Here is a 26755-nt window from a genome sequence, read left to right as displayed (position 1 = left end):
CTTTCAGTATCTGCAGGTTTCAATGTCTTGGTATCTCTAAGAGAATTTAAGTTAACAATACAAGCTAATAAATGAACTAATATATACAAAATCAGAAGAGCATTCTTACTGGATGTTTCATTGCAGAGAGAGTGAAAAACTACTAAGGCTTTGGAAGACTCATTGGAGGAGTTTAGAAAATACTAGGGGCACAGACAAAGTAAATAGCAAGGGCCATTTCTCTCAGCAGAGGAGTCAGTAACAGGGGGCAGAGGTCTAAATTAAGGGGTGGTGGGGAACTTTTATTTTACCTCGGAAGATGGAGGTCTGGGATAGTCTGACAGGCTGATGGAAGCAGAAACCCTCTTTGTAGTCAAAAAATACAGTCAGCCCTCCTTATTTGCGGATTCTGTATGCGTGGATTCAACCAACCACAGATCGGGAAAACCTGGAAATTCTCTCTCCAGCACGCATTGCTTGAGCATGTACAGACTATTTTTTCTTGTCATTATTCCCTAAACAATACAGTATAACAACTATTTACATAGCATTTACATTGTATTAGGTATTATAAGTAATCTAGAAATGACTTAAAAGTACAGGTTAAGTCGGATTTGATGCCGGAACAGGTACGTCCGGTATTATTTAGCGTCAGTTAGTCAAACGTTTTTCTTAGTATATAGTACATATTTTACCTTTCTATGCATATAAAACACTTAAGAAACATACATATTTCAATAATTAAACCACTGCATTGCTTAGTAATAATTGTAGCTTTCATCGGGGCAGGGCCTTTCACATGCTCCATTAAAATTGTTCCAATCGTTGACCGATGTAACCTAACACTTTTCCAATGAAAAGTTTCACCTCTTTCTGATCGCTTTATTACTTCCACCTTATTTTCAATCGCAATTGTGATTATTTTCATGAACAGAAACACTGGAGATTCAGATCTGCGCCGCCAGGTCCTAATGTCCATCGCACAGGGACATGTTAAATAAAGTCCGGGGTTCCGCTGGGTCCTAAAGACAACCGCACTGATACATGTTAAATAAGGGACTTGAGCAGCCGCGAATTTTGGTATCCGTGGGGGGTCCCGGAACCAATCCCCCGCGAATAAGGAGGGCTGACTGTACTTTAATGTGATAAAGTTGTGACCTAAATGGTTAAAGAGGTGGTGCTCAAAGATGGGGTTAGTTTGAACAGCCCTTTTCCACCTGGCATGCACACAATGAACCAAATGACCTCCTTCTGCTTCTTAGATCTTCAAAGGTTCTGATTCTTTTCTCAATACTGATAATATCAAGGAAACAAAGTATAATGTGTTACAGCATTACCAAGAGCCATGATTACTCCTAACCAATAGCACATATGGCACATAAGTAATATTGATATAGCTGTGCAACTACTTCTGTAATTTTGTAGTGATCAAGACTGCATCCTTGAGAGATGATGTAAAAGGACTTGTTACAAGCCACAGAAATGTACAGTATCTTGAAAATGGTATTGCTCTGTGTTACAGCTGAAAACAGAGAAACGCAAGAATTCAAGGAAACAGAAGCAGGTGGCCACTTGTTCTCTCAGTCCTGTCCCACCATTCAATATTCCAGTGGCCGATCTACTTCTGCCTCAAGTCCTCTTGTGTGGTAGTTCTACATAGTCCTCAATTCCCTGATCTTTTAAAACTTCATCTATCTCTAGCTTCCAGGACCCTCAGAGCTAGAGAATTCTAAAGGTCCTTTAGAGAAGAGAGAAGAAATGAGAAGAAATCCCAATGTTTGCATATCTTTTCTCTTTTCAGGAGAACCACAAACCTTCTCATTGCATTTTAAGAGAGCTGAAGATTATCCCATTGACTTATATTTTCTTGCGGACCTCTCCCTTTCTTCGGAGAATGATTTGGAAAACATGAAGACATTGGGAATTAAACTGAAGAAAGAAATAAGGAAGATAACTTCTGATCTCAGAATTGGTAAAAAAAAATCCATTGGTTTTCTCTCCATAACTTAGCCGTTTGGCATATTCATAACATATGCGTATGCAAATCAAAAAAAATCACCAGGCAAAGCAAAACGTATTCCTCCTAGAGCATAGAATCATACAGTGTGGAAACAAGCCCTTTGGCCCAGCAGATCTATGCCAACCAAGAAGCCCAACAAAGCTAGTCCAATTCAGCTGCATTTGGCCTGTATCATTCTAAATCTTTCTGACTCATTTAAAAGTTGTTATTGAACTTGTCTCAATCGCTTCTGCCAGCAGCTCATTACATATATGTAACATGCCTCTGTGTAAAAATAGTTGCCCCCTCAAGTTCTTATTAAATCCTTCCTCTCTTGATTCCTCAATCCTGAGAAAAAGACTGAGTACCTTCACCCTACCTCTGCCCCTCATGATTTTAAACATCCCTTATAAGATCACCCCTCAGCTTCCTATGCTCCAAGAAAAAGAAGTCCTGGCCTTTCCCCTTTATAAAGTATTGAAAAGCATTTTTTTTTAGCAACTTAATAGATCTTAGATGTAATCATTGATGGTTTGTATGATATTTTCTTGTTCTCTAGTCTTTTGACAGGTTCGGTTTTGATAAGATTTGCTTGACTATAAGTGTGCTTGTTTTTAGGGTTTGGCACAATAGTGAAAACTCCTTGCCCAGCTGGTACAACATGTACAGGTCAATCCAGCTTCAAAAACATTCTGCCATTAACTAACAATAGGGCAGAGTACAGCAAACTTGTTCGGAGCCAGACCATTGCAGCAGGTCAGAAATCTTCAGCTGGGGGTGTTGATGCAATCATGCAGGTTGCTGTCTGTGGGGTAAGTGAAAACACTTCAGTGTTTAAATATCATGGAAATTATTTATAACATTTTGCCTAAATTTAGATGCCTCACATCTTACTGGAAGCCTCTTGGTGTGCAGCCAATGATTTTGAGTCACCGATTAAGCACCAGACTTGCAGTTCCTGAATAGCACTTCCTGACAGAAGCAATAGTCTATGGGAATTAGGTGGGAACACCTAATATAGGCAGAATCTACTGCTGTAATAAAATGCTTTTCACAAGAGTTAGCATTCACAGCACTCTAATTTAACATAGAATAGAAGAAATATTTACATAAGTAAAAGGCAAACATATGAGATGTTTAACTCATTTCAAGAGGATTAGAATATAAAATCAAGGATGTAAAGTTGAGACTTTGTAAAGCACTGGTGAGGCCTCACTTGGAGTATTGTGAGCAGGTTTAGGTCCCTTATCTTAGAAAGGATGTGCTGAACTGGAGAGAGTTCAAAGGATATTCACAAAAATTATTCCAGAATTGAAAGGCTTGTCATATGAAGAGAGTTTGATGGCCCTGGGCCTGTATTCACTAGAATTCAGAAGAATGAGGGGTGACCTCATTGAAACCTACCAAATGGTAAAAGGCCTTGTTAGAGCAGATGTTTCCTATGGTGGGAAAGTCTCAGACCAGAGGGGCGATCTTTTAGAATGGAGATGAGATGGAATTTCTTTAGCTAGAGAGTGATGAACCTGAGGAATTCTTTACCACAGGCAACTGTGGGGGCCAAGTCTTTAGGTATATTTAAGGCAGAGATTGATAGATTCTTGATTGGTCAGGGCATGAAGGGATATGGGGAAAGGCAGGAGAGTGGAGCTGAGAGAAAAATTGAATCAGTCATGATGAAATGGAGGAGCAGACTTGACGGGCCAAATGACCTAATTCTGCTCCTATTTCTTATGGTCGTATGGAAAAAAAGGTTTATATAAGGAAAAGGAAAACTAATAGATCTTTAATTCATAGAATAGAAGGAAGATTTATATAAAGAAAAGGCAAATTAATGAGATGTTTATCTCAAAATCTAGAGTCTGTCACATGAGGAAAGATTGAATAGTCTAGGTCATTATTCTTGAAAATTTAGAATGAGAAGTGACCTCATTGAGACATACAAATTACTTCCAAGGCTTGACAAAATAGAGATGAAGAAGTCAGTTCCTCTGACTGAGGAGTCATAAATGAGCAGTCAAATTCTCACAATAAGTGATGTGCCACAATTAGAGGAGAAAAAGAATTTCTTCAATCAGAGCATGGTGAAATTTTGAAACTCCTTATTTTAGAAGACTGTGGGGGCTTAGTCATTAACTGAAATAAAGCAAAAATTGATAGATTTATGGAGGCACCAGAGACTGCAGATGTTTGAATCATGAGCAATGAACAATCTACTGGAGGAACTCAGCAGATCGAGCTGTAACTGTGGAAGGAAAAGAATTGTCCACATTTTGGCTCCTGGTGCAAGGTTTCTACCCTGAATATTGATGATTCCTTCCCCCCCCCCCCCCACAGATGTTGCTTGATCTGTTGAGTTCCAACAACAGATAAATGAACGGATATTCAAGAAATGAGGAATTAAGGAAAATGAGGTTGAGATGGATCTAGGTTTGGTGGATCTGGTGCATGAGGCGATGAATAGTGTTTGCCTGGTACAATTTCTTGTGCTTTCATGCTCCTATGGACAGAGCTCAGATTTCCCAATGTACAATGATTAAGTTCTAAGAAAAAATTAACTTGGATTCAAGCTTAGTTGCAACATTTGAATGTTGATGAAATATGATGTTCAAATTAATTCAATTCTGATTGAAGGTCACTGATCTGAAATATTAGCCCCCTTTCTATTTCTGCAGATACACAGTGAAACATTTCCAGCATTTTCTGTTTTATTGTGCAAGTCCGTCTCCATTTTCTCTCAAAAAAAGATGAATTTGATTTTCCAGCTTCTGATTTTCAGAAAGTCATGGGTGATCCCTTGTGTTCCTATGCCACCTCTCTCTCCCTTTAAGATTCTCCCTAAAATCTGACTCCTTAACCAACTTTCAGAAACTTGATTGACCGGGTTCCATTATTTTGTAAGATGAAGATTTTTTGGACACATTTATAAATGAAGGAAATTCTTTCCATATCCTCTTGAGGGATTTTATTCCCAATTATTTCTCCTACTGGGAAGTTTCAAATTTTTGTTCAGTCTATTTATTTTGGCATCTTGGTTTCTCAGCTTCAGGACATTAAAGTGGGTGTATTCATTCTTGTTTTGCAATCTGGAACACTAAGTGGGGTTGTAGCTGGTGCAGGCCAAAAACAAGCTTAAGAAAACTATCCAGCCTGTTCCCTTCTTCCAGCTCTTGTAGGCCTACATGTCATGGGAGTAGTAATTCAGAGGAAGAGACTAATGATTCAGAGACAAAACATTAATTCCAACATTAGATATGGAGAATTTAAATACAGTTGAATAATTAGAAATTGGTTATGGGCAGCATGAAATTGATGATGCAGCGGTTTGTAATCCTGATGCAGGGTTTCAATCTGAAATGTTGATAATTTGTCCCGCTGTCCCCACACAGATCCTGCTTGACCCATGGAATTCCAGTAACACATTCCAACATCGCCACTCTCTTATGTGTCTCCATGAAATGTCTGAATCTCCTTCCAGTTTACTATTGATCTTATTTTTTCATTATTTACATTATTTTATGTAAAAAATATGGGAATGATAAGGACATGAGTCCCTCTGACAATAAGATCTATTGTCTCTATATATTGTGGCCTGTTTATGACACCAGTCTCCTGAAAGTGTCCTTCTTGTACCAATGCTCTTTGACCTTCATTACAGTTAAAAGCTTAATGGGATATGGGCTGAAGGATATGGGACTAGCTGAGGGGCACCATAGTCAGCGTGCCGTGTCTCTATATTCCTAAGAACTGCTTTATTCAAGATGACAAGGCAATTGGAGATGGTGACCCTTCAGGAGCAATTACTTTCCATGAGTGAATGACAGAAAAAAAGGATGTCCTATTTACATAAGTTTCCCAATCAGCTGGCAAGCCCATTTTCAGTGGAGCCAGTGGTGTTAATGGGACTGTAATATCACCAGTCCTTTTCTGTGGCTGTTACTGGAGCATTAGTGCCAGAGGAAGGGAGTCTCCATTAATCTCCTTATTTTAGAACAAAACATCGGGAAAGCTCATTTGACCCATGATGCCTGTTCTGCCACTCTGTGAGATCCTGACTGATCGATATCATCTTAGCATCACTTTCCTGCAGTAACCATGTGTCCCTGAATTATTTTAACGTCTAAAAATCTCTCTTCTGTGCCTACTCAGTGGCCGAGCTTCCATGACACTCTTGGGTCAAGAATTCCACTTACTCGCTACCCTCTTGGTGAAGAAATTTCTCCCCATCTCCTTCCTGGACCCCTTATTTTGAACCGTGACTCCTTATTCTAGGCACCTTAGATGAAAGAAGAAGACATTGCACCCTAGAAGCTACATCAGCTTTCATATAAAAGCAGAACGTGCTGGGACCGATCAGCAATTCAGGGAGCACTTGCTAAAAGAGAAATAATTAATATTTCAGATGAGGGATCCTTCATCAGATCTCAAAGAAACAAATTAGTCCAGCTAGCTGTGACAGTAGAGTAAAGTCTGCTTTTATATTCTTGTTTTTATATAAGTTCTTTTCTTAACTTTCTTGTATAAATCTGGCCTGCTGGACAAGTCCCACAAGCTTTCCATTAGCAACACCATTAGATGGAATACACCCAGAATGCTGGAGGAACTCAGCAGTTCAGGAAGCGTCTATGGAAATGAAGAAACAGTTGCTGTTTTGGGCTGAGACTCTTCTCCAGGACAGAAGGGGGAGGATGCCAGAATTAAAGGGTGGCGGAGGGGAAGGAGGCTAGCTGGAAGGTGCTGGGTGAAGCCAGGGAAAGGGCAAGGGCTGGATAAGAATTCTGATAGGAGGACTGTGGGAGAAAGGGAAGGAGGAGGGGACTTGGGGGTGGGGGGAGTAACAGGCAGGTGAGAAGAGGTAAAAGGAAAGAGTGGGAAATAGAGGAAGGAGGGAGGTGGGATTTGTTTACTGGAAGGAGAAATCGATATTCATGCCATCAGTTTGGAGGCTACCTACACAGAATATAAGATAGCTTCTGCATCGAGGTGGCCACGGACTGACACGTTGGAACGTTACATGGACAATACAAAACTTAATTGGCATGTAACTGTCTCATTGAGCTACTTCAAGTCATATTATCACAGGCATTCCCTTTGTTCTATACATCCCCCCCCCCCCCACCCACTATCTTCTCTCTGACAAAAAACTAACTTTGCCAGCTTTCATCAAGCATCACAGACCTAAATTATGCACCACATTCACTTTCAACAGATTCTGCCTAGCTTGGTGAGTTTTCCCAACATTTTATGATTTTATTTCAGGCTTCTAGCATTTGATGCTTTTACTTCAGGCTTCGGGCATTTGTAGAATTTTTAATGTTCATTTACTCTAGCAATGTATAGGCTTTGTTGAGCTCTGGCGAACACAGAAAGTTTCAGGCACTCTTTTGACTAGGTTTCATTGCATCAAGCTAGTGGGGACTTCAATTTGGCAAGGGTATCTTAAAGCCTGTTCTTCATTTTGCTATCAGATTATGCAAACGTAAATGGGTACATGCTTCCCTGAATCTGCAGGAGATCTGCTGTGACAGTTGAATCTCACGCTGCCACATACATATGGCTGCTTCATTATTTGTTTGTATCAGGAAGGAAAAGCTATTTCACTTGAGGCAGAGCTGGTGGCGGGCAATGACGCTCGTTTCCCTAATGTCCCTAATAGGCTGATGTGCAGGACTTTGTGAGGTCAACTGAATCAGCACTTAGCCAATGAATCTCTGCCAGCAGCTCTGACTTTCAGCATGTGGGGAATAGCCCAGTTCAGCTATCTGGAAACACTGCCGTCATCTTGGCAGCTGTTTTTGCACAGCATGCGGTTTTTTTTCCATTCTGTTACCTCCAAACATTTTCCCACAACTTCTCCTTAGTTTTAGCTGGAGTTTTGAGACTGCAATAGGTTGGCCAATGCATGGCTTTTGAATCCAACATCTTCCTTGCTGTTTGTAGGAACCATGCCTTATGGTTGGAATGATTTACAATAAGTTTGATCAACTGGCTTGGCCTCAATAGCTGTTAATTATATTTCCTATCTACAGTGAGTTATGTAGAACCCAGATTGAAGTGCTCTCATTTCTCCATTTGAAAATCTATGGTATATTAGTTCCAAGTTAAACAACACTTCAAATTTAAATCTCTCACACCTGTTTACAAGCCCCTTCCCTTTACCTGCCGTCTCTGTGTATTCTCTTTATGTTCAATGTCCATCTGAAGCCAGGTCATTTTATGTAATATTTGTCAAAAAGACACTGATATATTCTCAGGGACAATTAGATTTGAGAAATAAACTTATGCTCCAAATGCTTAGTTAGACTTTATGCATAATTCTATAACCCAGATCATATCCAAATACTTTTGTCTTTATGGGATGTACAGTACATATTATGGATGCCTATAGGCTGTATATTTAGATAGATTTTACAATTATTTTGCATCAACCTTAAATGAAAGTACTGTCAATTCAACCACAGCACATGAACTATTCTTCCCAAATGTAAGCGTCGTTCATATAGGGTAAATCAACTAGTAGGAAATGAAACCCTCAGCCTGAAGCGTCAATTGTTTATTCCCCTCCATAGAGGTGGGGGTGGGAGGAGTCTACAAAGGGACCAATTATCTTTAAGCACATTTAATCATTATCCTCATCTGCTTAAAGTTCCCATCAAGAAGCCATCAGCAATCTGCATATTCTCAGAGAATCTAATATAGATTGACTTATTCACTAAAATAATCACACGTATTTAGTGTACTTAATTCTGCTTTATCTTACAGGATAATATTAGTTGGCGAACTGCCACTCGACTACTTGTCTTCTATAGTAATGAAGAACTTCACTTTGCTGGGAATAAGAAACATGGCAGACTGTTGCCAAGTGCTAGGAACTGTCACCTTGACACTCATGGTGTCTACGTAATCAGTCGCCATCAGGTAAAATGGCTTTTGATATTGATAACACACACAAAATGCTGGAGGAACTCAGCAGACCAGGCAGCATCTATGGAAAAGAGTACTGTCAACACTTCTGAATTTCCAGCATCTGCAGATCTTTTCTTGTTACTGATTTTAATATTGAGAGGTGGATTCAACATAAACATCACAGTCAGATAAGAACATTGTCGACAAAAAAGCTTTCATGTTTCATATTGGATTGTACAGCATGCAAACAATTTACACTGTCTGGTCGAACATGATTTAACTATTGTCACTTAAGTGGGATATTTGTTCTAAACAATTTTAGATACCAGCACAGTATTAGTCTAATGCAGAGTTTCCCAACCTGGGGTCCACAGACTTTTTGATTAATTGTACAGGTCTATAGCATAAAAAAGGTTGGGAACCCCTGGTCTAATGGGATATTAGATACTAGCTCAGTACAAACAATCACTACTTAATACTTTTGTGTTATTATTTATACTTGTGATATAGGTAATGTTGGCAGGCCTGGGATAACTGACCATCTTGGACATGGCTGTCATTTGCTTGAACTACAAAACTTTGTGTTGTGTTTGTCATGTAGTTTCAGGTTGGGGGACTAGGATTATGATTCAGAAACAATGAAGATGTGATGACAGTGTCTAGGTCAGGATGGTAGGTGAATTGATGGGAAACTCAAATTGGTGTTTATGTTTACAGTGTTTATCACCTGGGAGCATTGACATCACAGGCCTGGAGAACCTGAAATTGAGTTGCTGCAGTAAACTGCGCTACAGATTCAAGGAGCATGCTGGAAAAGATCAAGACAAACCTATCTTTATATTAAGGAAATAATATCTATTTCTGTACTTAAAATTGCACTTCTCCCAGCTTCCCAGGCGTTTCCTGGAATGGGATGGCTGTTTCTATATCAAATATAAATCAGCTTGCTTTATTCAATTCGGAGATTTGATCTTTCACCGGGATTTTCAAACATCCTAGACCAAACTCAGTTTGAGGGCTTGTCTCCTGGGTGCTGCTCAAGTGCCCCAAGTTTAATTGCCCTCTACCCTCACTCCTTCACTATCTCATTCACACCCCCACTGACACACACATTTCCCTCCAATTTCATAAATTAGAAATCAAAATATCTCAGGCTTAATATGGCCACATACTACCACAAACAATAACAGAGCTGGTGTTAAACATTTTCTGTTTTCCTTGTACTTTGCTATCATGTAATTTGGAAATGTTTTTAATTGCAGAATTATCCATCCATTGCTCAATTGGCACAGAAACTTAATGACAATAAGATACAGCTTCTCTTTGCTGTTAAGGAAGAACTTAAAGATGCTTACAAGGTAAGAAAATAAACCATCCAGCTCACTAGCTGTGTTTAATGAAGGGAGTGACATATCTCTTGAAAAGAGAGAGCTCAAGTTCTGCTGCTTCAGTTGGACAATCTAAGCTTGTTGTCTTTTCAAACCTGAGCCAGTAAGTTAAAGAAATTGGCCTTGTACTGGCAGAGACAAAAATACAAAATAGTTGCAGTTGTGTAACTATTGAAATTTAACAGAGATCATCAAACATCTGGCAGTTAGAAGGAATCAATCAACAACTTCAATTACGCTGATGGAAGAGCTCCTTCTTGCTGTTAACCATCAAAGGAAATAGGGTGAGAGTTAGCTGAAACTCCAGTCTGGCAGTGCCACCATTAAAATGACATTAAATGATGAATATTGCCATGATCTGCATGCTCTGCATATTCTTGCTGAGGTTCACTTGACACTAACACCAACATCACCTCTCTGATGATTCACTGCCCAACATGTGCACACAAGCTGCACCACCATTTCAGAACTCTGCTGCCCTGATCACCTACGAAACCAGGTTTACTGAGTCCAATTCTTGCTGATAAACTTTGAACAAAGTTTGCTCCATCCTTTCAGTACAATTAAAATTGCTTATAGGGATCCATCAGCTTCATTAAAAAAAATCAGGAAGGAAATGGATTTGATCATACAGCCTAATAATTGCTTTATTTTGGAATGAAAATATAGGTTATATGACTCTTTAGTTCATCTTCATTACTCTAAATTGCATATAGATTTTTTTCTAAAATAAATTTTTTATTGTACTAAACAAACAACACTGCGGTCTAAGAATTTAAGCCAGTAATTCAACATAATCAGAGTATTGTCACTCAGACTATTCAAGGCTTACTGATAATTACTTCCTCCTGTCACAATGATGAAAGTACATCTATATTACTGATGTTAGAGTCACTGATAACACAAATGTCACTGTCTGACTGTAGCAATCAGTGGTGTTGACGCTTTTTGTGTAAGTGAACCTAATGTATATGGTAGCATTTCCAAATGGCAGTCCACTTTACAGTCAAATATTGTTAAACTATACTGTTCGTATTCTTTGAAATGACTGCATCCCTGTAATCCAAATTTTATTTCAGATATATGTGATAAATAGAGTGTTTGATTGGTCTGGACCTTTACTCCTCGGAGTTTAGAAAAATGGGTGGGAATCTTATTGAAATCTACTGACCTAGATAGAGTGGGCATGGAGAGGATGTTTCCAATAGTGGGTGAGTCTAGGACTAGAGTGCACAGCCTCAGAAATCAAGGGTATCCCTTTAGAACAGAGATGAGGAGGAATTCCTTTAGCCAGAGGGTGGCAAATCTGCAGAATTCTTTGCTACAAATGGCTGTGGAGGCCAAGTCATCACGTATATTTAAGATGGAGGTTGATAGGTCCTTGATTAGTAAGGGCATCAAAAATTACAGAGAGAAGGCAGGAAAATGTGGTTGAGAGGGATGGCATATGGTCTTAAATTCGGCCTAATTAAAGTGGGTGGCATGTGTTGGGTGGACTCCTTAATCCCTGGAGTAAGGTGACAAGGTGCAGCAAGACTTTGGTGATACGTAGGCAGCGGGGATATACAAACTCTGTGCTTCAATTTCTGAACTCCAGCTGCCCATTTACTTCACTAAACTCTCATCATTTCAAGTATTTGCGCACAAAAACTTGCAGAGGTCTGTTCCTTTCTGTCATTTAGGCCATATTGTCTCTCTGTATTGTTTCTGCTATCCCCACACCCACCGCACACACTGGAAAGGACACTCACCCATCCTGATCCGCCAAGTTGGGTTTAGTCAGGGAAATATCAAACTGTGAGTGGCAGAATATGAATGGTTCCCTTCAGAACCACTGGCTACAACAACTTTCATTCAGTACAGTGTTTCTCTGTCTGTAGATAATATTAGTTTGTGAATTAATTTAATGAATATTTATAGTGAATAAGAAAATGAAATAGAAACAGCAGTTCTTGCTTATTGAGACAGGAAACAGCTCAGTCCTCAGTGAACAAAACTGCTCAAATTCTTTTGCAAATAAAGTTATTCAGTATAAAGTTATCCTGAAGGTAATAAAAATTCGAATGTGGCAGGATAAAAATATAAAAGATAAATTCTGTGTGAGTTACTAATTTATAAGGAATAGTTCATTGCAGTTGAACAGGTATTTCTGCAATTGCGGAGGAGATGGAATTAAGCATAACCATTTTGTAAAAACAGGTTTATTGGTTTACATTACAATTTAATGTTGTTGACAAAGATTGAGAACTACTATAAAAATGGCTCTGATGTGGTCAGTGCACTGTTGACTTTCTGACATTGTGTTCTCACTTGCTTGGACCTTGGTTTCATACACTGAGCTCAACGAGCAGAAATGATACATACCTTGTAAATTTTTGTACATCTTGGCAAAAATGACCTGCTTTTGGCATTGCTGAATTTTTATAACACCTTAAAAAAAAATTATTAGTTCAAGGTATACACAACAGTTAAACTTAAAAGTTGACTGCTTTTAGTTAAAAAGTAATGAATTCTAGAGGGCTCAATTTGAAGCCTGTTTTTTCAAACTGCCTTAGAGTACAATATCATTCCTTTACCCTCATAATAGACAATATCAACTAAACAATTCTTGGGACCAAGAGTGTTTGAAATTAGAAGCATTAGATGATTGTGGTAATATTAATGAACAATTAAAAGCAAGCACAAGTGATTCAAAGGTCAGATCCAACATTCCTTGTAACCTTTTGATAATGATTTGAAACAACATAAATTTAAATCTGCCTATAAGAGCACAAGGCAATAAGATATAAGAGAGGGATTAGGCTATTTGGCCCATTGAATCTGCTCTGCTACTTCATCACTTCTGCCTTCCTCTCCTCATCCATTCTATGAGGGCCTTTCACCATTCGAAAGGTTTCAATGTGGTCACCTCCTCATTCTTCTGAATTCTAGTGAATGCAGGGCCAGAGCTATCAAACGCTCTTCATTGGACAAGCCATTCAATCCTGGAGTCATTTTCGTGAACTTCCTTTGAAAGCTCGCCAGTTTCAGCACATTCTTTCTAAGATAAGGGGCTGCAAACTGCTCACAGCTCTCCAAGTGAGGCCTCACCAGTGTTTATAAAGTAGCACTCTATCTCACACTCTAACTTCAAATACTGAGAACTTATACACTCTGTTTTCAACTTCTTCATTTGGTGACAAGTCTTGAATTTTATTCTTGAGCTCAGAAAGTTCCAATGCCATCTTCAAGAATTATCTTAACATCTGCCAACTTCATAAACTTTCAAAACTGGATGTACATTTAGTATGGAGAATATTTCCCTGACCTTTCTGTAGGCTGGACAAGTTTCCTCTCAAAACTCCATTGTCACATTAACAAATTAGTAAATGTGCAGTGAGAGTTCCTTAAGGTTGTCATTTCAGGGTGGGGAGGAGGTGCTAGTGGACATATGCTCATACTACATAGTAAATGCTCCCAAAGACGATTTTTTCAAATTGCCTCTGACAACCAAGTCCAGCTCCTGGCCTTCACATGTAGCTTAGCTACTAAGCCCGACAGAACCATTGTTATTGATAGGAGAAGGGACAAAAGCAGGCTACTGGCACCTTAAAACCAGTCACTTTTGGAAAATGGAGCTCATCAGCCATGGCTGGCAGCTAATCTAGGAAAACTATGATCTCAAACCTCCACTGTCTTGTGGCTATACCCACTCACAGGGAAGACTTCAGGAGTAAACCCTCAGAAGATAACAGGAGCTCGAGTCACTGTGTTTTGTCTTGGGGTCTGCATTGAGTTCCATGTTCTTAGTTCTATGTTCAGTTCTTCAGTTTAGTTCCACATTGAGTTCAACATTGACTGGCAACTCCTGCGATGCCGCTGGTGCCAAATTGTATTGGTCTCTGCCTTTCCTTTAGATTCATCATCCACGTGGAGAGGGGAGGCAACAGCTTGCTTGCCACATCATACTGCCCTGCTTGTGTAGTGGTTTGCATATGTCAGCTAGGGTACAACATCCATGTTTGACTCCAACCATCAGTGAGGCCTTAAGTGATCAAACATCAGTCAAACAGGTCCTTCTGCTCACATTGTCTGTGTCAGCCACAATGCCCATTAAACTAATCCTGTCTGTCAGCACTTGGTCAATATCCCCCCAGTTCCTGCATTTTAATGTGTCTCTCTAAAAGCTTCTTGATCGTCTCTATTATATCTGTTTCCACTCCCATCTCTGGCAGTGCATTCATCCTGAGTGAAAAATCTTATCCAGAACACCCCTTTTAAATTTGCTCCCCCCCTTCACCTTAAGGTTATGCCAGGAGTATTCAAAATTTCTACCCTGGAAATTAAGATTCTGGCTGTCTACCCTAGCTATTGTCTCCCACAACTCCATAAATTTCAGCTCTTCCCTCAACATCTGATGCTCCAGAGAAAAAGTGGAGCGAATATTGGTACCAGGCAGAGATGATAATGCAGCAGACTACAAAAGACACAAATAGATTGGTTAAGTAAGTTGCAGATTTGGATCAATGTAGTCTGCATACCAGGAAAGGAATTTTAATTGTAAAATCCTTACTGGAATGGGAGAACAAGAAAATGAAAATGACTTGAGTAGGCCTTTAAAAGTAAAAGCAAGAGTTGAAAACAATGTAGAAAGAGTAATAGGATTCTGAATGTTTTAAAATATTGTAACATTTAGCACAAAAACAAGTGATGTCTTATTAATTCGATGTGTTAGTTTGGGGACAGTTGTAAATTGCTTGGTGATTTGAGCACAACATTAATGGAATAACTTTAATGTCATGGAAAGCAATTATGAAAATTCATCAGAATGACATGAGATACCGGAGGCAATTAGGTAAAGTAAACTGGGTTTTGCTTTTATTAATGGATAAAGTTTGTCAGCTTTATCTAATATATAATTTCCAAAGTTATGAAAGCTTTTTAAAGTGATGGATTTTTAGATAGAGGAAGAGTAATACGTGGTCTCAAACTCAGTATTATAGCTTAATGATTGCACTAGGAATTACAATAATACATTATCACAAATTTGATTATTTAAAAAGGGAACATTTTTGCTCAAAGGTGATTGGGGTAGCAGCTGCAACTATATTCCAGAGAAAACTGCCTAACAATTTTAGATACAGAGTTTGAACCAGTAGAGGCAATATACTTTGAAAATCCTACATCTGTAGTGCAATTTGAATAACTTGAGAGCTTTAATGTTCCCTTGTTGACATTGCAATTACCCTTCAGATCAGGCAGAATATTGCAGAAAATTTGGCTGCAAAATTTAATTGCACGTTCCTAAAATGTAGTTCCAAAGTATCAGCGGAAAGAGAAAAAAAGCTAACATTTCAAATTGATTAGCTTTTGTCCGATTAATGTAAACTTAGAAAGCAAGCATATTTTAACATGGAACAATACAGAACAGGAACAGGCCCTTCAGCTCATGATCAGCCTTCATAACAAGAGGAGTTGAGTATAGGAGCAAAGAAGTCCTTATGCAGTTGTACAGGGCCCTGGTGAGACCACACCTGGAGTATTGTGTTCAGTTTTGGTCTCCAAATTTGAGGAAGGACATTCTTGCTACTGAGGGAGTGCAGGTTGATTCCCAGAATGGTGGGACTGTCATATGTTGAAAGATTGGAGCGACTGGGCTTGTATACACTGGAATTTAGAAGGATGAGAGGGGATCTGATTGAAACATATAAGATTATTAAGGGATTGGCCATGCTAGAGGCAGGAAATATGTTCCCGATGTTGGGGGAGTCCAGAACCAGAGGCCACAGTTTAAGAATAAGGGGTAGGCCATTTAGAATGGAGTTCAGGAAAAACGTTTTCACCCAGAGAGTTGTGGATCTGTGGAATGCTCTGCCTCAGAAGGCAGAGCAGGCCAATTCTCTGGATGCTTTCAAGAAAGAGTTGGATAGAGCTCTTAAAGATAGCAAAGTCAAGGGATATGGGGAGAAGGCAGGAACGTAGTACTGATTGTGGATGATCAGGCATGATCACATTGAATGGTGATTGGGCTCCAAGGGCCGAATGGCCTACTGCTGCACCTATCGTCTATTGTCTATTATTCTGTGCTGAGCTAACTAAACTAATGACACTTAATTAAACAAATCCCTTTTACCTGCATATAGTCCATTTCTCTTTATTCTCTGCATACTCATGAGCCTCTTAAATGCCTCTATTGTATCATCCTCCACAATTACCAAATTGCAGAGAAGGGATTGAGAACAAAGGGAATGTCTGTGTTAAAGCAGAGTCCAAGCGAGATTAGCTGAATTAATTTATACTTGTGGAAACTACACATTCCTGTATTGTTTTCTGCCTCTTGGCTGTGGAAAAGCATTAACAGTCGATGGTCATCTTCTGGTTACTGGTGAAGATGTTATTGGCAACTTCCAATGAATACACAGTAACCTGAAGCCATGATACTAGATTGAGATGGTTGAAAATTTATTTTTAATGATACAGGGATAAATTTTTAAAAAAAATTTCCTTTGTAAATTTTACACACTGCTCATATACACACTTCTTCCAAAACTTGTTTTGTTGCTACTTGCTTGTCAAAAACAGAGCATTTAGGAGCAATTCTCTTTATAACTGTAGCCACTTATACCCAGACAGAAAAAATAATATTGTTTCTCTATTTGCATAGGCACTCCAAGTTCACATTCCAAAGTCTGAAGTTGGAAATCAAACGGCAATCGAGTTAATCAAAGCCTATCATGTAAGAACTGATCCTTCTCATTAAAATCTGCACTGAATTACTCAATGCATAATATTTAGAAATTATGTTTCCATTTTTTAATTTTTACTACAGGTCTTGTCATCTAAGATTATCCTGGATAACAGCAAATTACCTAAAGGAGTTTCGATACGTTATACAGCCTACTGCAAGAATAATATCATTCAAACAGGACAATATGGGAGAAAGTGTTCTGGTATTGAAGTTGGTGAAGAGGTAGGACATCGGTGTAAATTCATGAATGCAATGAATACACTCAGTGGCCAATTATTATTAAGTACACCTGTAAACTTGTTTGTTAATGCAAATACCTGTTCAGCTAATCAAGAGGCAGCAACATTCATTCCAGGAATGAAAGGGTTACCATATGAGGAACATTTGGCAGCTCTTGGGCTGTATTCCCTGGAGTTCAGGAGAATGAGGGGGGATCTCATAGAAACATTCTGAATGTTAAAAGGCCTGAACAGATTAGATATGGCAAAGTTATTTCCTATGGTAGGGGAGTCTAGGACAAGGGGGCATGACTTCGGGATGGAAGGACGTCCATTTAGAACAGAGATGCAGAGAAATTAATTTAGTCAGAGGGTGGTAGACAGGTTTGCTTGAGTACCTGGGATTTTCACACACAGCAGTGTCTAGGGTTTACAGAGAGTGGTGGGAAAAACAAAAACACATCCAGTTAAAACGATCTAGTGCTTTCTCGGCATATATGATGAATATACTGTTCTCAGGCTTCAAGCCAGGTTCAGGTGTTGATTTTAACCGACATTCCGATGCCAACTTCTGCTTTCTTCATCCTGAAGCGGTGATCTTGCAGATTTAGCTCTTTGAGGCTCCCACAAAGAGTCCCTTCAGTCGGAGAAAGCAAAGGAAAGAAAAGATCCAGTTTTCTTGTTCTCTTCTTTATACCTTCTCAGCTAGGACAGTTGGGATGACATATAGGATAGTGCAATGCTGCTCTTGTGGTATGTTTGTGGTGAACTACATATAGCTGTCTGGACACCCCCCCCCCCCCCCCCGACTGCTCCTGTGGCCCTTCCCACTGACCGTGGCTCCTCCCACAGACCCCGGTATAAAGGCGATTGAGGCCTGAGCCCTACCCTCAGTCTCCAGGATGTAGCATGGTGGTCAATTGCTGCTTGTTCTTTCTTCCAGTCAATAAAAGCCAATGTCTCGCCTCACGTCTCAGAGAGTTATTGATGGTGCAGGGAGACCTCCAGTGTCCTTGAAGTCTAAAACTGAGCAAAGTGCATCTAGCTGCAACTTCAAAGAAACCAAGTTAAGGAGTTGGAGCTGAAAGTGGATAAACTCTAATTCATTCAGGAGACCGAAGGTGTGATAGAGAGGACGTACAGCGAGGTAATTACACCCAAGGTGCAGTACGCAGGAAGCTGTGTGACAGTCAGGAAGGGGAAAGGGGTAAGGAACCAGTGCAGAATACTCTTGTGGCATCCCCCTCAACAACAGGTATATCACTTTGGATACTGTTGGGGGGATAACCTAACAGAGGAAAGTGACAGTGGTAATCTCTGGCACTGTCTGTCTCTGTGACTCAGAAGGGAAGGGGGAGAAGAGGCATGCTGTGGTGGCAGGGGATTAGTTAGTTAGGGGAACAGACAGGAGGTTCTGTGGGCAAGAACGAGATTACTGTACTGGATGGTATGTTGCCTCCTTGGTGCCAGGGTCCAGGATATGTCGGATCGAGTCCTCGGTATTCTTATGAGGGAGGGTGAACAGCCAAAAGACATGGTCCATGTAAGTACCAATGACATGGGTAGGACGAGTGCTGAGGTACTGCATAGGGAGTTCAGGAAATTAGTTGCTAAGTTAAAAGGCAGGGCCTGCAGGGGTTTTGATCTCAGCATTGTTACCTGCACCATGTGCTAATGAGGCCAGAACCAGGGAGATGATACAGTTTAAAACTTGGCTAAGGAGGGAGGGCATGAGATTTTTGGATCACTGGGTCTCTTTCGGGGAAGTTGGGATCTGCACAGAAGGGATGGCTTGTACCCGAGCTGGAAGGGGACTAAAATCTGAGTGGGAAGGTTTGTTAATGTTGCATGGTGAGGTTTAAACTAGAGTTGCAGAGGGATGGGAACCAGAGTGCCAGCACAGTTAGTGGAGAGATTGTGGGAGCAGATGTTGATAAGACCTCAGCCAAAGTTAGGAATCAAAAGACTGAGCGTGGTGTGACCAGTGTCCTGAGCTGCGTATATTTCAATGTAAGAAGTATGGTAGGCAAGGTGGATAATAGTGCAGAAGATGTAGTAGCCGGTTAACAAATGGAGGCAATGTGTAGTGAGGAGAGGCTGTTGACAGGTCAAAATCGAAAAGGTGAATACAGGACTGAAGGTGTATTTGAATGTGTGTAGTGTATGGAATAAGATCGGTGAGCTTGCAACACCATTGCAGATTGGCAGGTATGATATTGAATCATGCTGAAAGAAGGTTATACAGTGGCATGCAAAAGTTTGGGCACCCCTGGTCAAAATTTCTGTTACTGTGAATGGTTAAGTGAGTAGAAGATGAACTGATCTCCAAAAGTCATAAAGTTAAAGATGAAACATTATTTTCAATATTTTAAGCAAGATTAGTGTATTAGTTTTGTTTTGTACAATTTTAGAGTGAAAAAAGGAAAGGAGCACCATGCAAAAGTTTGGGCACCCCAAGAGATTTGAGCTCTCAGATAACTTTTACCAAGGTCTCAGACCTTAACTAGCTTATTAGGGCTATGGCTTGTTCACTGTCATCATTAGGAAAGGTCAGGTGATGCAAATTTCAAAGCTTTATAAATACCCTGACTCCTCAAACCTTGTCCTAACAATCAGCAGCCATGGGCTCCTCTAAGCAGCTGCCTAGCTCTCTGGAAATTAAAATAAATGATGCCCGCAAAGCAGGAGAAGGCTGTAAGAAGATAGCAAAGTGTTTTCAGGTAGCCATTTCCTCAGTTCATAATATAATTAAGAAATGGCAGTTAACAGATCAAGTAGAGGTCTGGAAGACCAAGAAAACTTTCCAAGAAAACTGCTCGTAGGATTGCTAGAAAGGCAAAACAAAACCCCCGTTTGACTGCAAAAGACTTTCAGGAGGATTTAGCAGACTCTAGAGTGGTGGTGCAGTTCTACTGTGCAGCGACACCTACACAAATATGACCTTCATGGAAGAGTCATCAGAAGAAAACCTTTCCTGCGTCCTCACCACAAAATTCAGCATCAGAAGTTTGCAAAGGAACATCTAAACACGCCTGTTTCATTTTGGAAACAAGTCCTGTGGACTGATGAAGTTAAAATAGAACTTATTGGCCACAATGAGCAAAGGTATGTTTGGAGAAAAAAGAGTACAGAATTTCATGAAAAGAACACCTCTCCAACTGTTAAGCACGGGAGTGGATCGATCATGCTTTGGGCTTGTGTTGCAGCCAGTGGCACGGAGAACATTGCACTGGATGAGGGAAGAATTAATTAAATACCAGCAAATTCTGGAAGCAAACATCACACCATCTGTAAAAAAGTTGAAGATGAAAAGAGGATGGCTTCTGCAACAGGATAATGATCCTAAATGCACCTTAAAATCCACAATGGACTACCTCAAGAGGCACAAGCTGAAGGTTTTGCCATGGCCCTAACAGTCCCCCGACTTAAACATCATCAAAAATATGTGGACAGACCTCAAAAGAACAGTGCATGCAAGATGGCCCAAGAATCTCACAGAACTAGAAGCCTTTTGCAAGGAAGAATGGGTGAAACCCCCCCAAACAAGAATTGAAAGACTCTTAGCTGGCTACAGAAAGTGTTTACTTGCCAAAGGGGGTGTTACTAAGTACTGACCATGCAGGGTGCCCGAACTTTTGCTTTGGGCCCTTTCCCTTTTTTGTTATTTTGAAACTGTCAAAGATGGAAATAAAAAAGGCAATCTTGTTTAAAATACTAAAGAAATGTGTCATCTTTAACTTAATGCCTTTTGGAAAACAGGTCAAATTACTTGCTTAGCTATTCACAGTAACAGAAATTTTGACCAGGGGTGCCCAAACTTTTGCATGCCACTGTAGCTGGGAGTTTAATGTCCAAGGACACACATTGAATTGAAAGGATAGGCAGGAAGGCAGAGGGGGGTGTTGCACTGTTGGTAAAATATGAAATGAAATCATTAGAAGGAGATGGCATGGGGTTGAAAGTTGTTGAATCACTGTGGACAGAGCTAAGGAACTGCAAGGGTAAAAAAGACCCTGATGGGAGTTGTATATAGATGAGATTGTGGAGATATTAGTCATGATATTTCGAGAATCACTAGATTCTGGAATTGTTCCAGAAGACTGGAAAATTGCAAATGTCACTCCACTCTTCAAGAAGGGAGAGAGGCAGAAGAAAGGAAACTATAGGCCAGTTAGTCTGACCTCAGTGGTTATGAAGCTTTTGGAGTGGATTATTAAGTATGAGGTCTCAGGGTCTTTGGAGGCACTTGATTAAATAGGCTGTAGTCAGCATGGTTTCCTCAAGGGAAAATATTGCCTGACAAATCTGTTGGAATTCTTTGAGGAAATAACAAGCAGGATACAAAGGAGAATTAGTGGATGTTGTATACTTGGATTTTCAGAAGACCTTTGCCACACATGAGGCTGCTTAATGTGTAATGAGCCTATGGTGTTACAGGAAAGGCCCTAGCATGGTTAAAGTGGTGGCTGATTGGCAGGAGGTAAAGAATAGGAATAAAGGGAGCCTTTTTTGGCTGGCTGCTGGTGACAAGTGGTGTTCCTCAAGTGACTATGTTTTAACCGATTCTTTTGTGGCAACGTTTACAGGTGATATGAAGGATAAATGGGGAATCCGGTAGTTTTGAGGAAGTAGTAAAGCTACAGAAGGACTTAGACAGATTAGGAAGAAATGGCAAATGGAATATAGTGTCAGTAAGTGTATGGTCATCCATGTTGGCAGAAGAAATGAAAGGGTTGACTATTTTCTAAATGGAGAGAAAATACAGAAAACAGAGGTGCCAAGGGACTTCCTAGTGCAGGATTCCCTAAAGGTTAATTTACAGGTTGAGTCTGTGGTGAGGAAGGCAAGTGCAATGTAAGCATTTGTTTCAAGAGGTCTAGAATAGAAAAGTAAGGATGTAATGCTGAGATTTTGTAAAACATTGGTGAAGCCTCATTTGTAGTATTGTGAGCAGTTTTGGACCCCTTATCTTAGAAAGGATGTGCTGAAACTGGAGAGAGTACAAAGGAGGTTCACAGAAATGATTCCAGGAATGACTGGTTTGTCATATGATGAGCATTTGATGGCTCTGGGCCTGTATTTGCTGGAATTCAGAAGAATGAAGGCTGAGCTCATTGAAGCCTATTGAATAGTGAAAGGCCTTGATAGAGTGGATAGATAGGCAACTTCTCCTTGGAGTGAAGTCGGGTGAGAGGTGACCTGATAGAGGTGTATAAAATGATGAGAGGCATTGATTGTGTGGATAGTCAGAGGCTTTTTCCCAGGGCTGTAATGGTTGCCACAAGAGGGCACAGGTGTAAGATGCTTGGAAGTAGGTACAGAGGAGATGTCAGGGCTAAGTAACTCAAATCACCATGCAGTGCAACAGAAGAGCATCTCTCAATGTACACTTCAAACTGGAAGTGTACGGGCTACAGCAACAGGAGGCAACAAACACACAGGCAGTGGCCATTTCATGAGGTACAGGAAGTACCTAATAAAGTGGCCACTGACTGTACATATAATATATGCTTACATTTCAATCGTGAATCATTGCCTGTTCAGAAGATATTCCATGCATGTGATGACTTACAAAGATTTCAGAATGGCATAGATAAGCTGAATGCATACAGTTTATTTTTCCTCCAGGGAGAGGGCATAGGTTTAAGGTGAGAGAGGAACCTGAGGGGCAATGGCTTCACACAGAGGGTGGGACAAGCTGCTTCAAGTGCTTAAAGGTCAGTATAATAGTAATAAACTGGACCAGGTGTGGGAAGCACACACATAATGTTGGAGGAACTCAGCAGGCCAGGCAGCATCTAGGAATTGAGTGTAGTCAACATTTCAGGCTGAAGACTGTACTCTTTTTCTAGAGGCTGCCTGGCCTGCTGAGTTCCTCCAGCATTTTGTGTGTGTTGCTTGGATTTCCAGCACCTGCAGATTTTCTCTTGTTTGCAAATGTAGGAAACTAGGACTAGCTTAAATGGGTGTTTTGCTCAGCATTGCTAAGTTTGCCTAAAGGGTTCTATCCATGCTGTATGACTCTAATACTCTGCTCTATAGATGTTAATATCCCCTTGGATGCAGCACTGGAGACATAGGTAATTGGAATCATAATAGGAATTAGGTTTACTATCTAACTTAGGTTATGTGAAATTTGTTGTTCTGTGGCAACAGTATGGTGCGAAGTTATGTAATTACCATAACTTACATAAATAATTTGAGCAAAAAGGAATAACATGATAGTGTACATGGGTTCATGGACTTTTCAGAAATCAAATGGCAGAGGGGAAGAAGCTGTTTCTGAATCATTGAGTGTCTTCAGCTTCCTGAACTTCTTCCCTAATGACAAGAGAGCACATTCGCGGATAGTGAGGGGCCTTAGTTTTGAATTGAATTGAATTTCGGTTTATTATTATTTATAAACCACAACTGCAATGCAGTTAAAAAATGAAACAATATTCCTCCAGAGTGATATCACAAAAGCAGACGACAAAACAGACTACACTAAAAAATCCACATAATGTTTGGCAATCCCAAATCCAGAGTCCGGAGTGGCTGCTGCGTATTAATATCGCGCTACTATCTTCGCGTGTTTTCCAGAAAGGAGCTCCAAACCCACCAGACAAAACAAGACTACCCAGACACAACAAGTTAGGACGACTCTACCACCCAACAAACCAAAATCTAAAGCTACAAGACTTACACAGAACCACATAGTTACAACATATAGTTACAACAGTGCAATCAATACCATGATTGATAAAAAACAGACCATGGGCACAGTAAAAAAATAGTCCAAAGATGTTAAAAGACTATAAGTTTGAAAGAAACCACCACACAGTTTCCACAAGTCCTCAGGGTCCCGGTAGACTCGCCATCCCACGCAGGCAGCAGAAGGGAATACCCCCGCTATGGATTTCCACGGTGCCACCAGACTCAGCACACAATGAAAGCGCCGCTGGACCCAACCTCGCAGACACAGCACACAGTGAAAGCACCCCGACCGCAGCAGACCCCAAGTCAGTCGAACCTCCGAGCCTCCAACCATCCCCTCCAGCACAGCCTCTCTGAACACCATCCTCTGCCGAGCATGCTATGTTGCCCCCACCACCGGCCACCGGCAACGCGACCCTGAGTTCTTCCCAGCAGAGACCTGGACCTCATAACAGCAGCAGCAACAAAGGCCTTCCTGGAGATTTCCAGATGTTCTTCTGTGCTCCCACATCTGTTTTTCATCAGTTTAGGATTGTGCACGGCACCCCGCTTGACAAATAACAGATATCAACTCCGGAGAGGCCGCTGCGAACTGTATGGCGCCGCCATCTTGAAGAAGTGCTGCCTTCTTGAGGCGCTGTCTCTTAAGATGCGCTCAGTGTTGGTGTGGGAAGCTGTCCTCTGTTCAAAGAGAGAAAGGAAATTCCCTTACCCTTTTCTCTATTCTCTTTCAGCAGCTGGAGCTGTTGTGTCTGGCCATATCTCTTCTTCCCATTCCTGACTAACTAGTGGGGAACGCTGGCCCATTACCAATCACGTACGATGCAATGATGTGCGGTTGACCAGAGCTCAAATGAAATTCTCAATTTAGGAATAAACGTTGGGAACTTTTTGATAAAAAGTCCCAGAATGTTCTTAATGTCTTTTTTTTTCCCCAAAAGTCCTTTTCAAATCCCCACAGAGACATAACTTTAAGTAGTGATTGAAATTTTCAACATCTATGAATTTGATCCCAATCAACAGCGAAAGTGCATTTTTCTCAAGTGCTAATTACTAAAATGTTGAGCAGCCTTTTTAATGAGCATTCACAGGCAATTGAAATAGCAATTTGATGTTTAATGCTATACCCAACAACTGCTTCTCGCATAAGCACTCACTTCTGCAAGATTGGTTTTCACTCAAAACATCATTTGAGGCTCTTTTGTGTCTGAACAGCCTACTCAGTAATTTCACCCCACAACCCTCCCCCCACCCCATCCACCACCCAGACTTCTCTGGGTAAAAATTTAAAACCCATCTTGATCATAGCCAATCCAAGCCCAACTCATCTGAATATATAACATTTCCATATCCAACCTGACCCTGTCTGCAAATGTAATAAGCTCTGACACACTGTATTTATCTCATGAATTAATAAAAAACAATAGTCAGATTTAAAACAAATGTCCACATTGGCCTATGCTGTTTGAGGTGGAATCTCAAAGTGGATGCACCTGAAAGGAACAATATCCTGGACATTACAAAGCATATCGTCTGAGCCTGGATAAAATACTTAGCTGGGTAAATACAGGATAGCCCAACCTGAACCCACCAAGACCCTGATACTTGTAGTACACTGTAGTTCCTTCCTACAACTCCCTTCCTCTTGAACATAAACCGTAGCAGAATACTGAAGATTCTTGTAATCTGGATCTAGGCCTGCCATTGCGATGAAGCTACTATTGACCACGTTGGTCAATGCATGCAGCAAAAGCACTTTCTCTTTAAAATACCGGAAATAGGAAGTATTTTTAATACACCACTCCATTTTTTTTCCAGGTGAGATTCACCGTAAGTATTATAACAGAAAAGTGCCCAAACGATGGGCAGCCAACCACTATTGAAATTAAACCACTGGGATTTAAAGAGAATGTTGAAATTAAACTGCAGTTCCAGTGTGAATGTGAATGCCAAATACATGGAATCGCTAATAGTCCTGAATGTAACCAGGGCAATGGAATACTTGAGTGTGGTGCCTGTAGGTATGTTTCTTTCTCTGGATAATAGCCATAATAAGAATGTGTACCTGATAACCATTTGGCATAGAAACCAAGGCCAGCCAGGACAATTGATCCATGTAGCCAGGACAATTGATCCAAATCCTTAAATGAGTGAAGTTAATATAATTAAATAAATTTTGAATTGAAGAAGTTTGTATCAGTAATGATAAATATGAAAGTGCTGAATTATCATTAAAAATCCATCCATTTCATTAATGTCCTTCAAGGAAGGGAATACACCAGCTGGCCTAGTTTGGCCTATATGTCACTCCAGCACAATTAATGCAATCAATTCTGAACTGTCTCCTTGGTACGGGCAATTAGGGATAGGTAATAAACACTCCTACTTCCATCCCTATTTCTATTCTCATTTCATGAATTAATTAAAAACAAGAAGCAGATTCGCATTGGCCCATTTTGTGGCAATTACTAATCTGACTATGATGTTATCATCAGTCCACCAAAGCTCAAATTCCGAGGCAAGACTACTCTAATTGAGGACATGCTCAGCTATTATGCCTAGGCTTTACATGTTGGCAACTTAAAGCTGTGTTCTACACACGCAATATGCTGGAGGAACTCAGCAAGTCAGTCAGCATCTGTGGAGTGAAATAAAGGAGTCAATATTTTGGATCAAAACTCTTCATTGGGACAGGAAAGGAAGGGTACAGAAGCAGAATAGGAAGGTGAAGGGAGAGGTAGGAGTACAAGCTGGCAGAGGGTAGGTGAAATCAGGCAAGGAAGCAGGTGAGGGGATTGGGTGGGGGAGAGGGGGTAAAGTAAGTAGCTGGGAGAGGATAGGTGCA

General features: G+C 40.4%; 1 protein-coding gene across 2 annotated transcripts in view; it reads left to right on the top strand.

Moving 5' to 3' along the window:
- Positions 1-26755, top strand: part of LOC132395408 (integrin beta-1-like) — a 94004-nt gene that overhangs the window by 42052 nt on the left and 25197 nt on the right. The window contains exons 5-11 of one of the 2 annotated variants that reach the window (XM_059971949.1): positions 1781-1951; positions 2597-2790; positions 8738-8893; positions 10144-10239; positions 16913-16984; positions 17078-17218; positions 25729-25931. In XM_059971949.1, coding sequence (XP_059827932.1) covers positions 1781-1951; positions 2597-2790; positions 8738-8893; positions 10144-10239; positions 16913-16984; positions 17078-17218; positions 25729-25931 — 1033 coding nt within the window. The remainder of the gene's footprint in view (positions 1-1780; positions 1952-2596; positions 2791-8737; positions 8894-10143; positions 10240-16912; positions 16985-17077; positions 17219-25728; positions 25932-26755) is intronic. The other variant, XM_059971950.1, reaches the window with a different exon arrangement.

Source organism: Hypanus sabinus, chromosome 6, assembly GCF_030144855.1.
Source record: "Hypanus sabinus isolate sHypSab1 chromosome 6, sHypSab1.hap1, whole genome shotgun sequence".
In the NCBI taxonomy this organism is placed as follows: Eukaryota; Metazoa; Chordata; class Chondrichthyes; order Myliobatiformes; family Dasyatidae; genus Hypanus; species Hypanus sabinus.
This window is presented reverse-complemented; position numbering and strand designations above follow the sequence as displayed.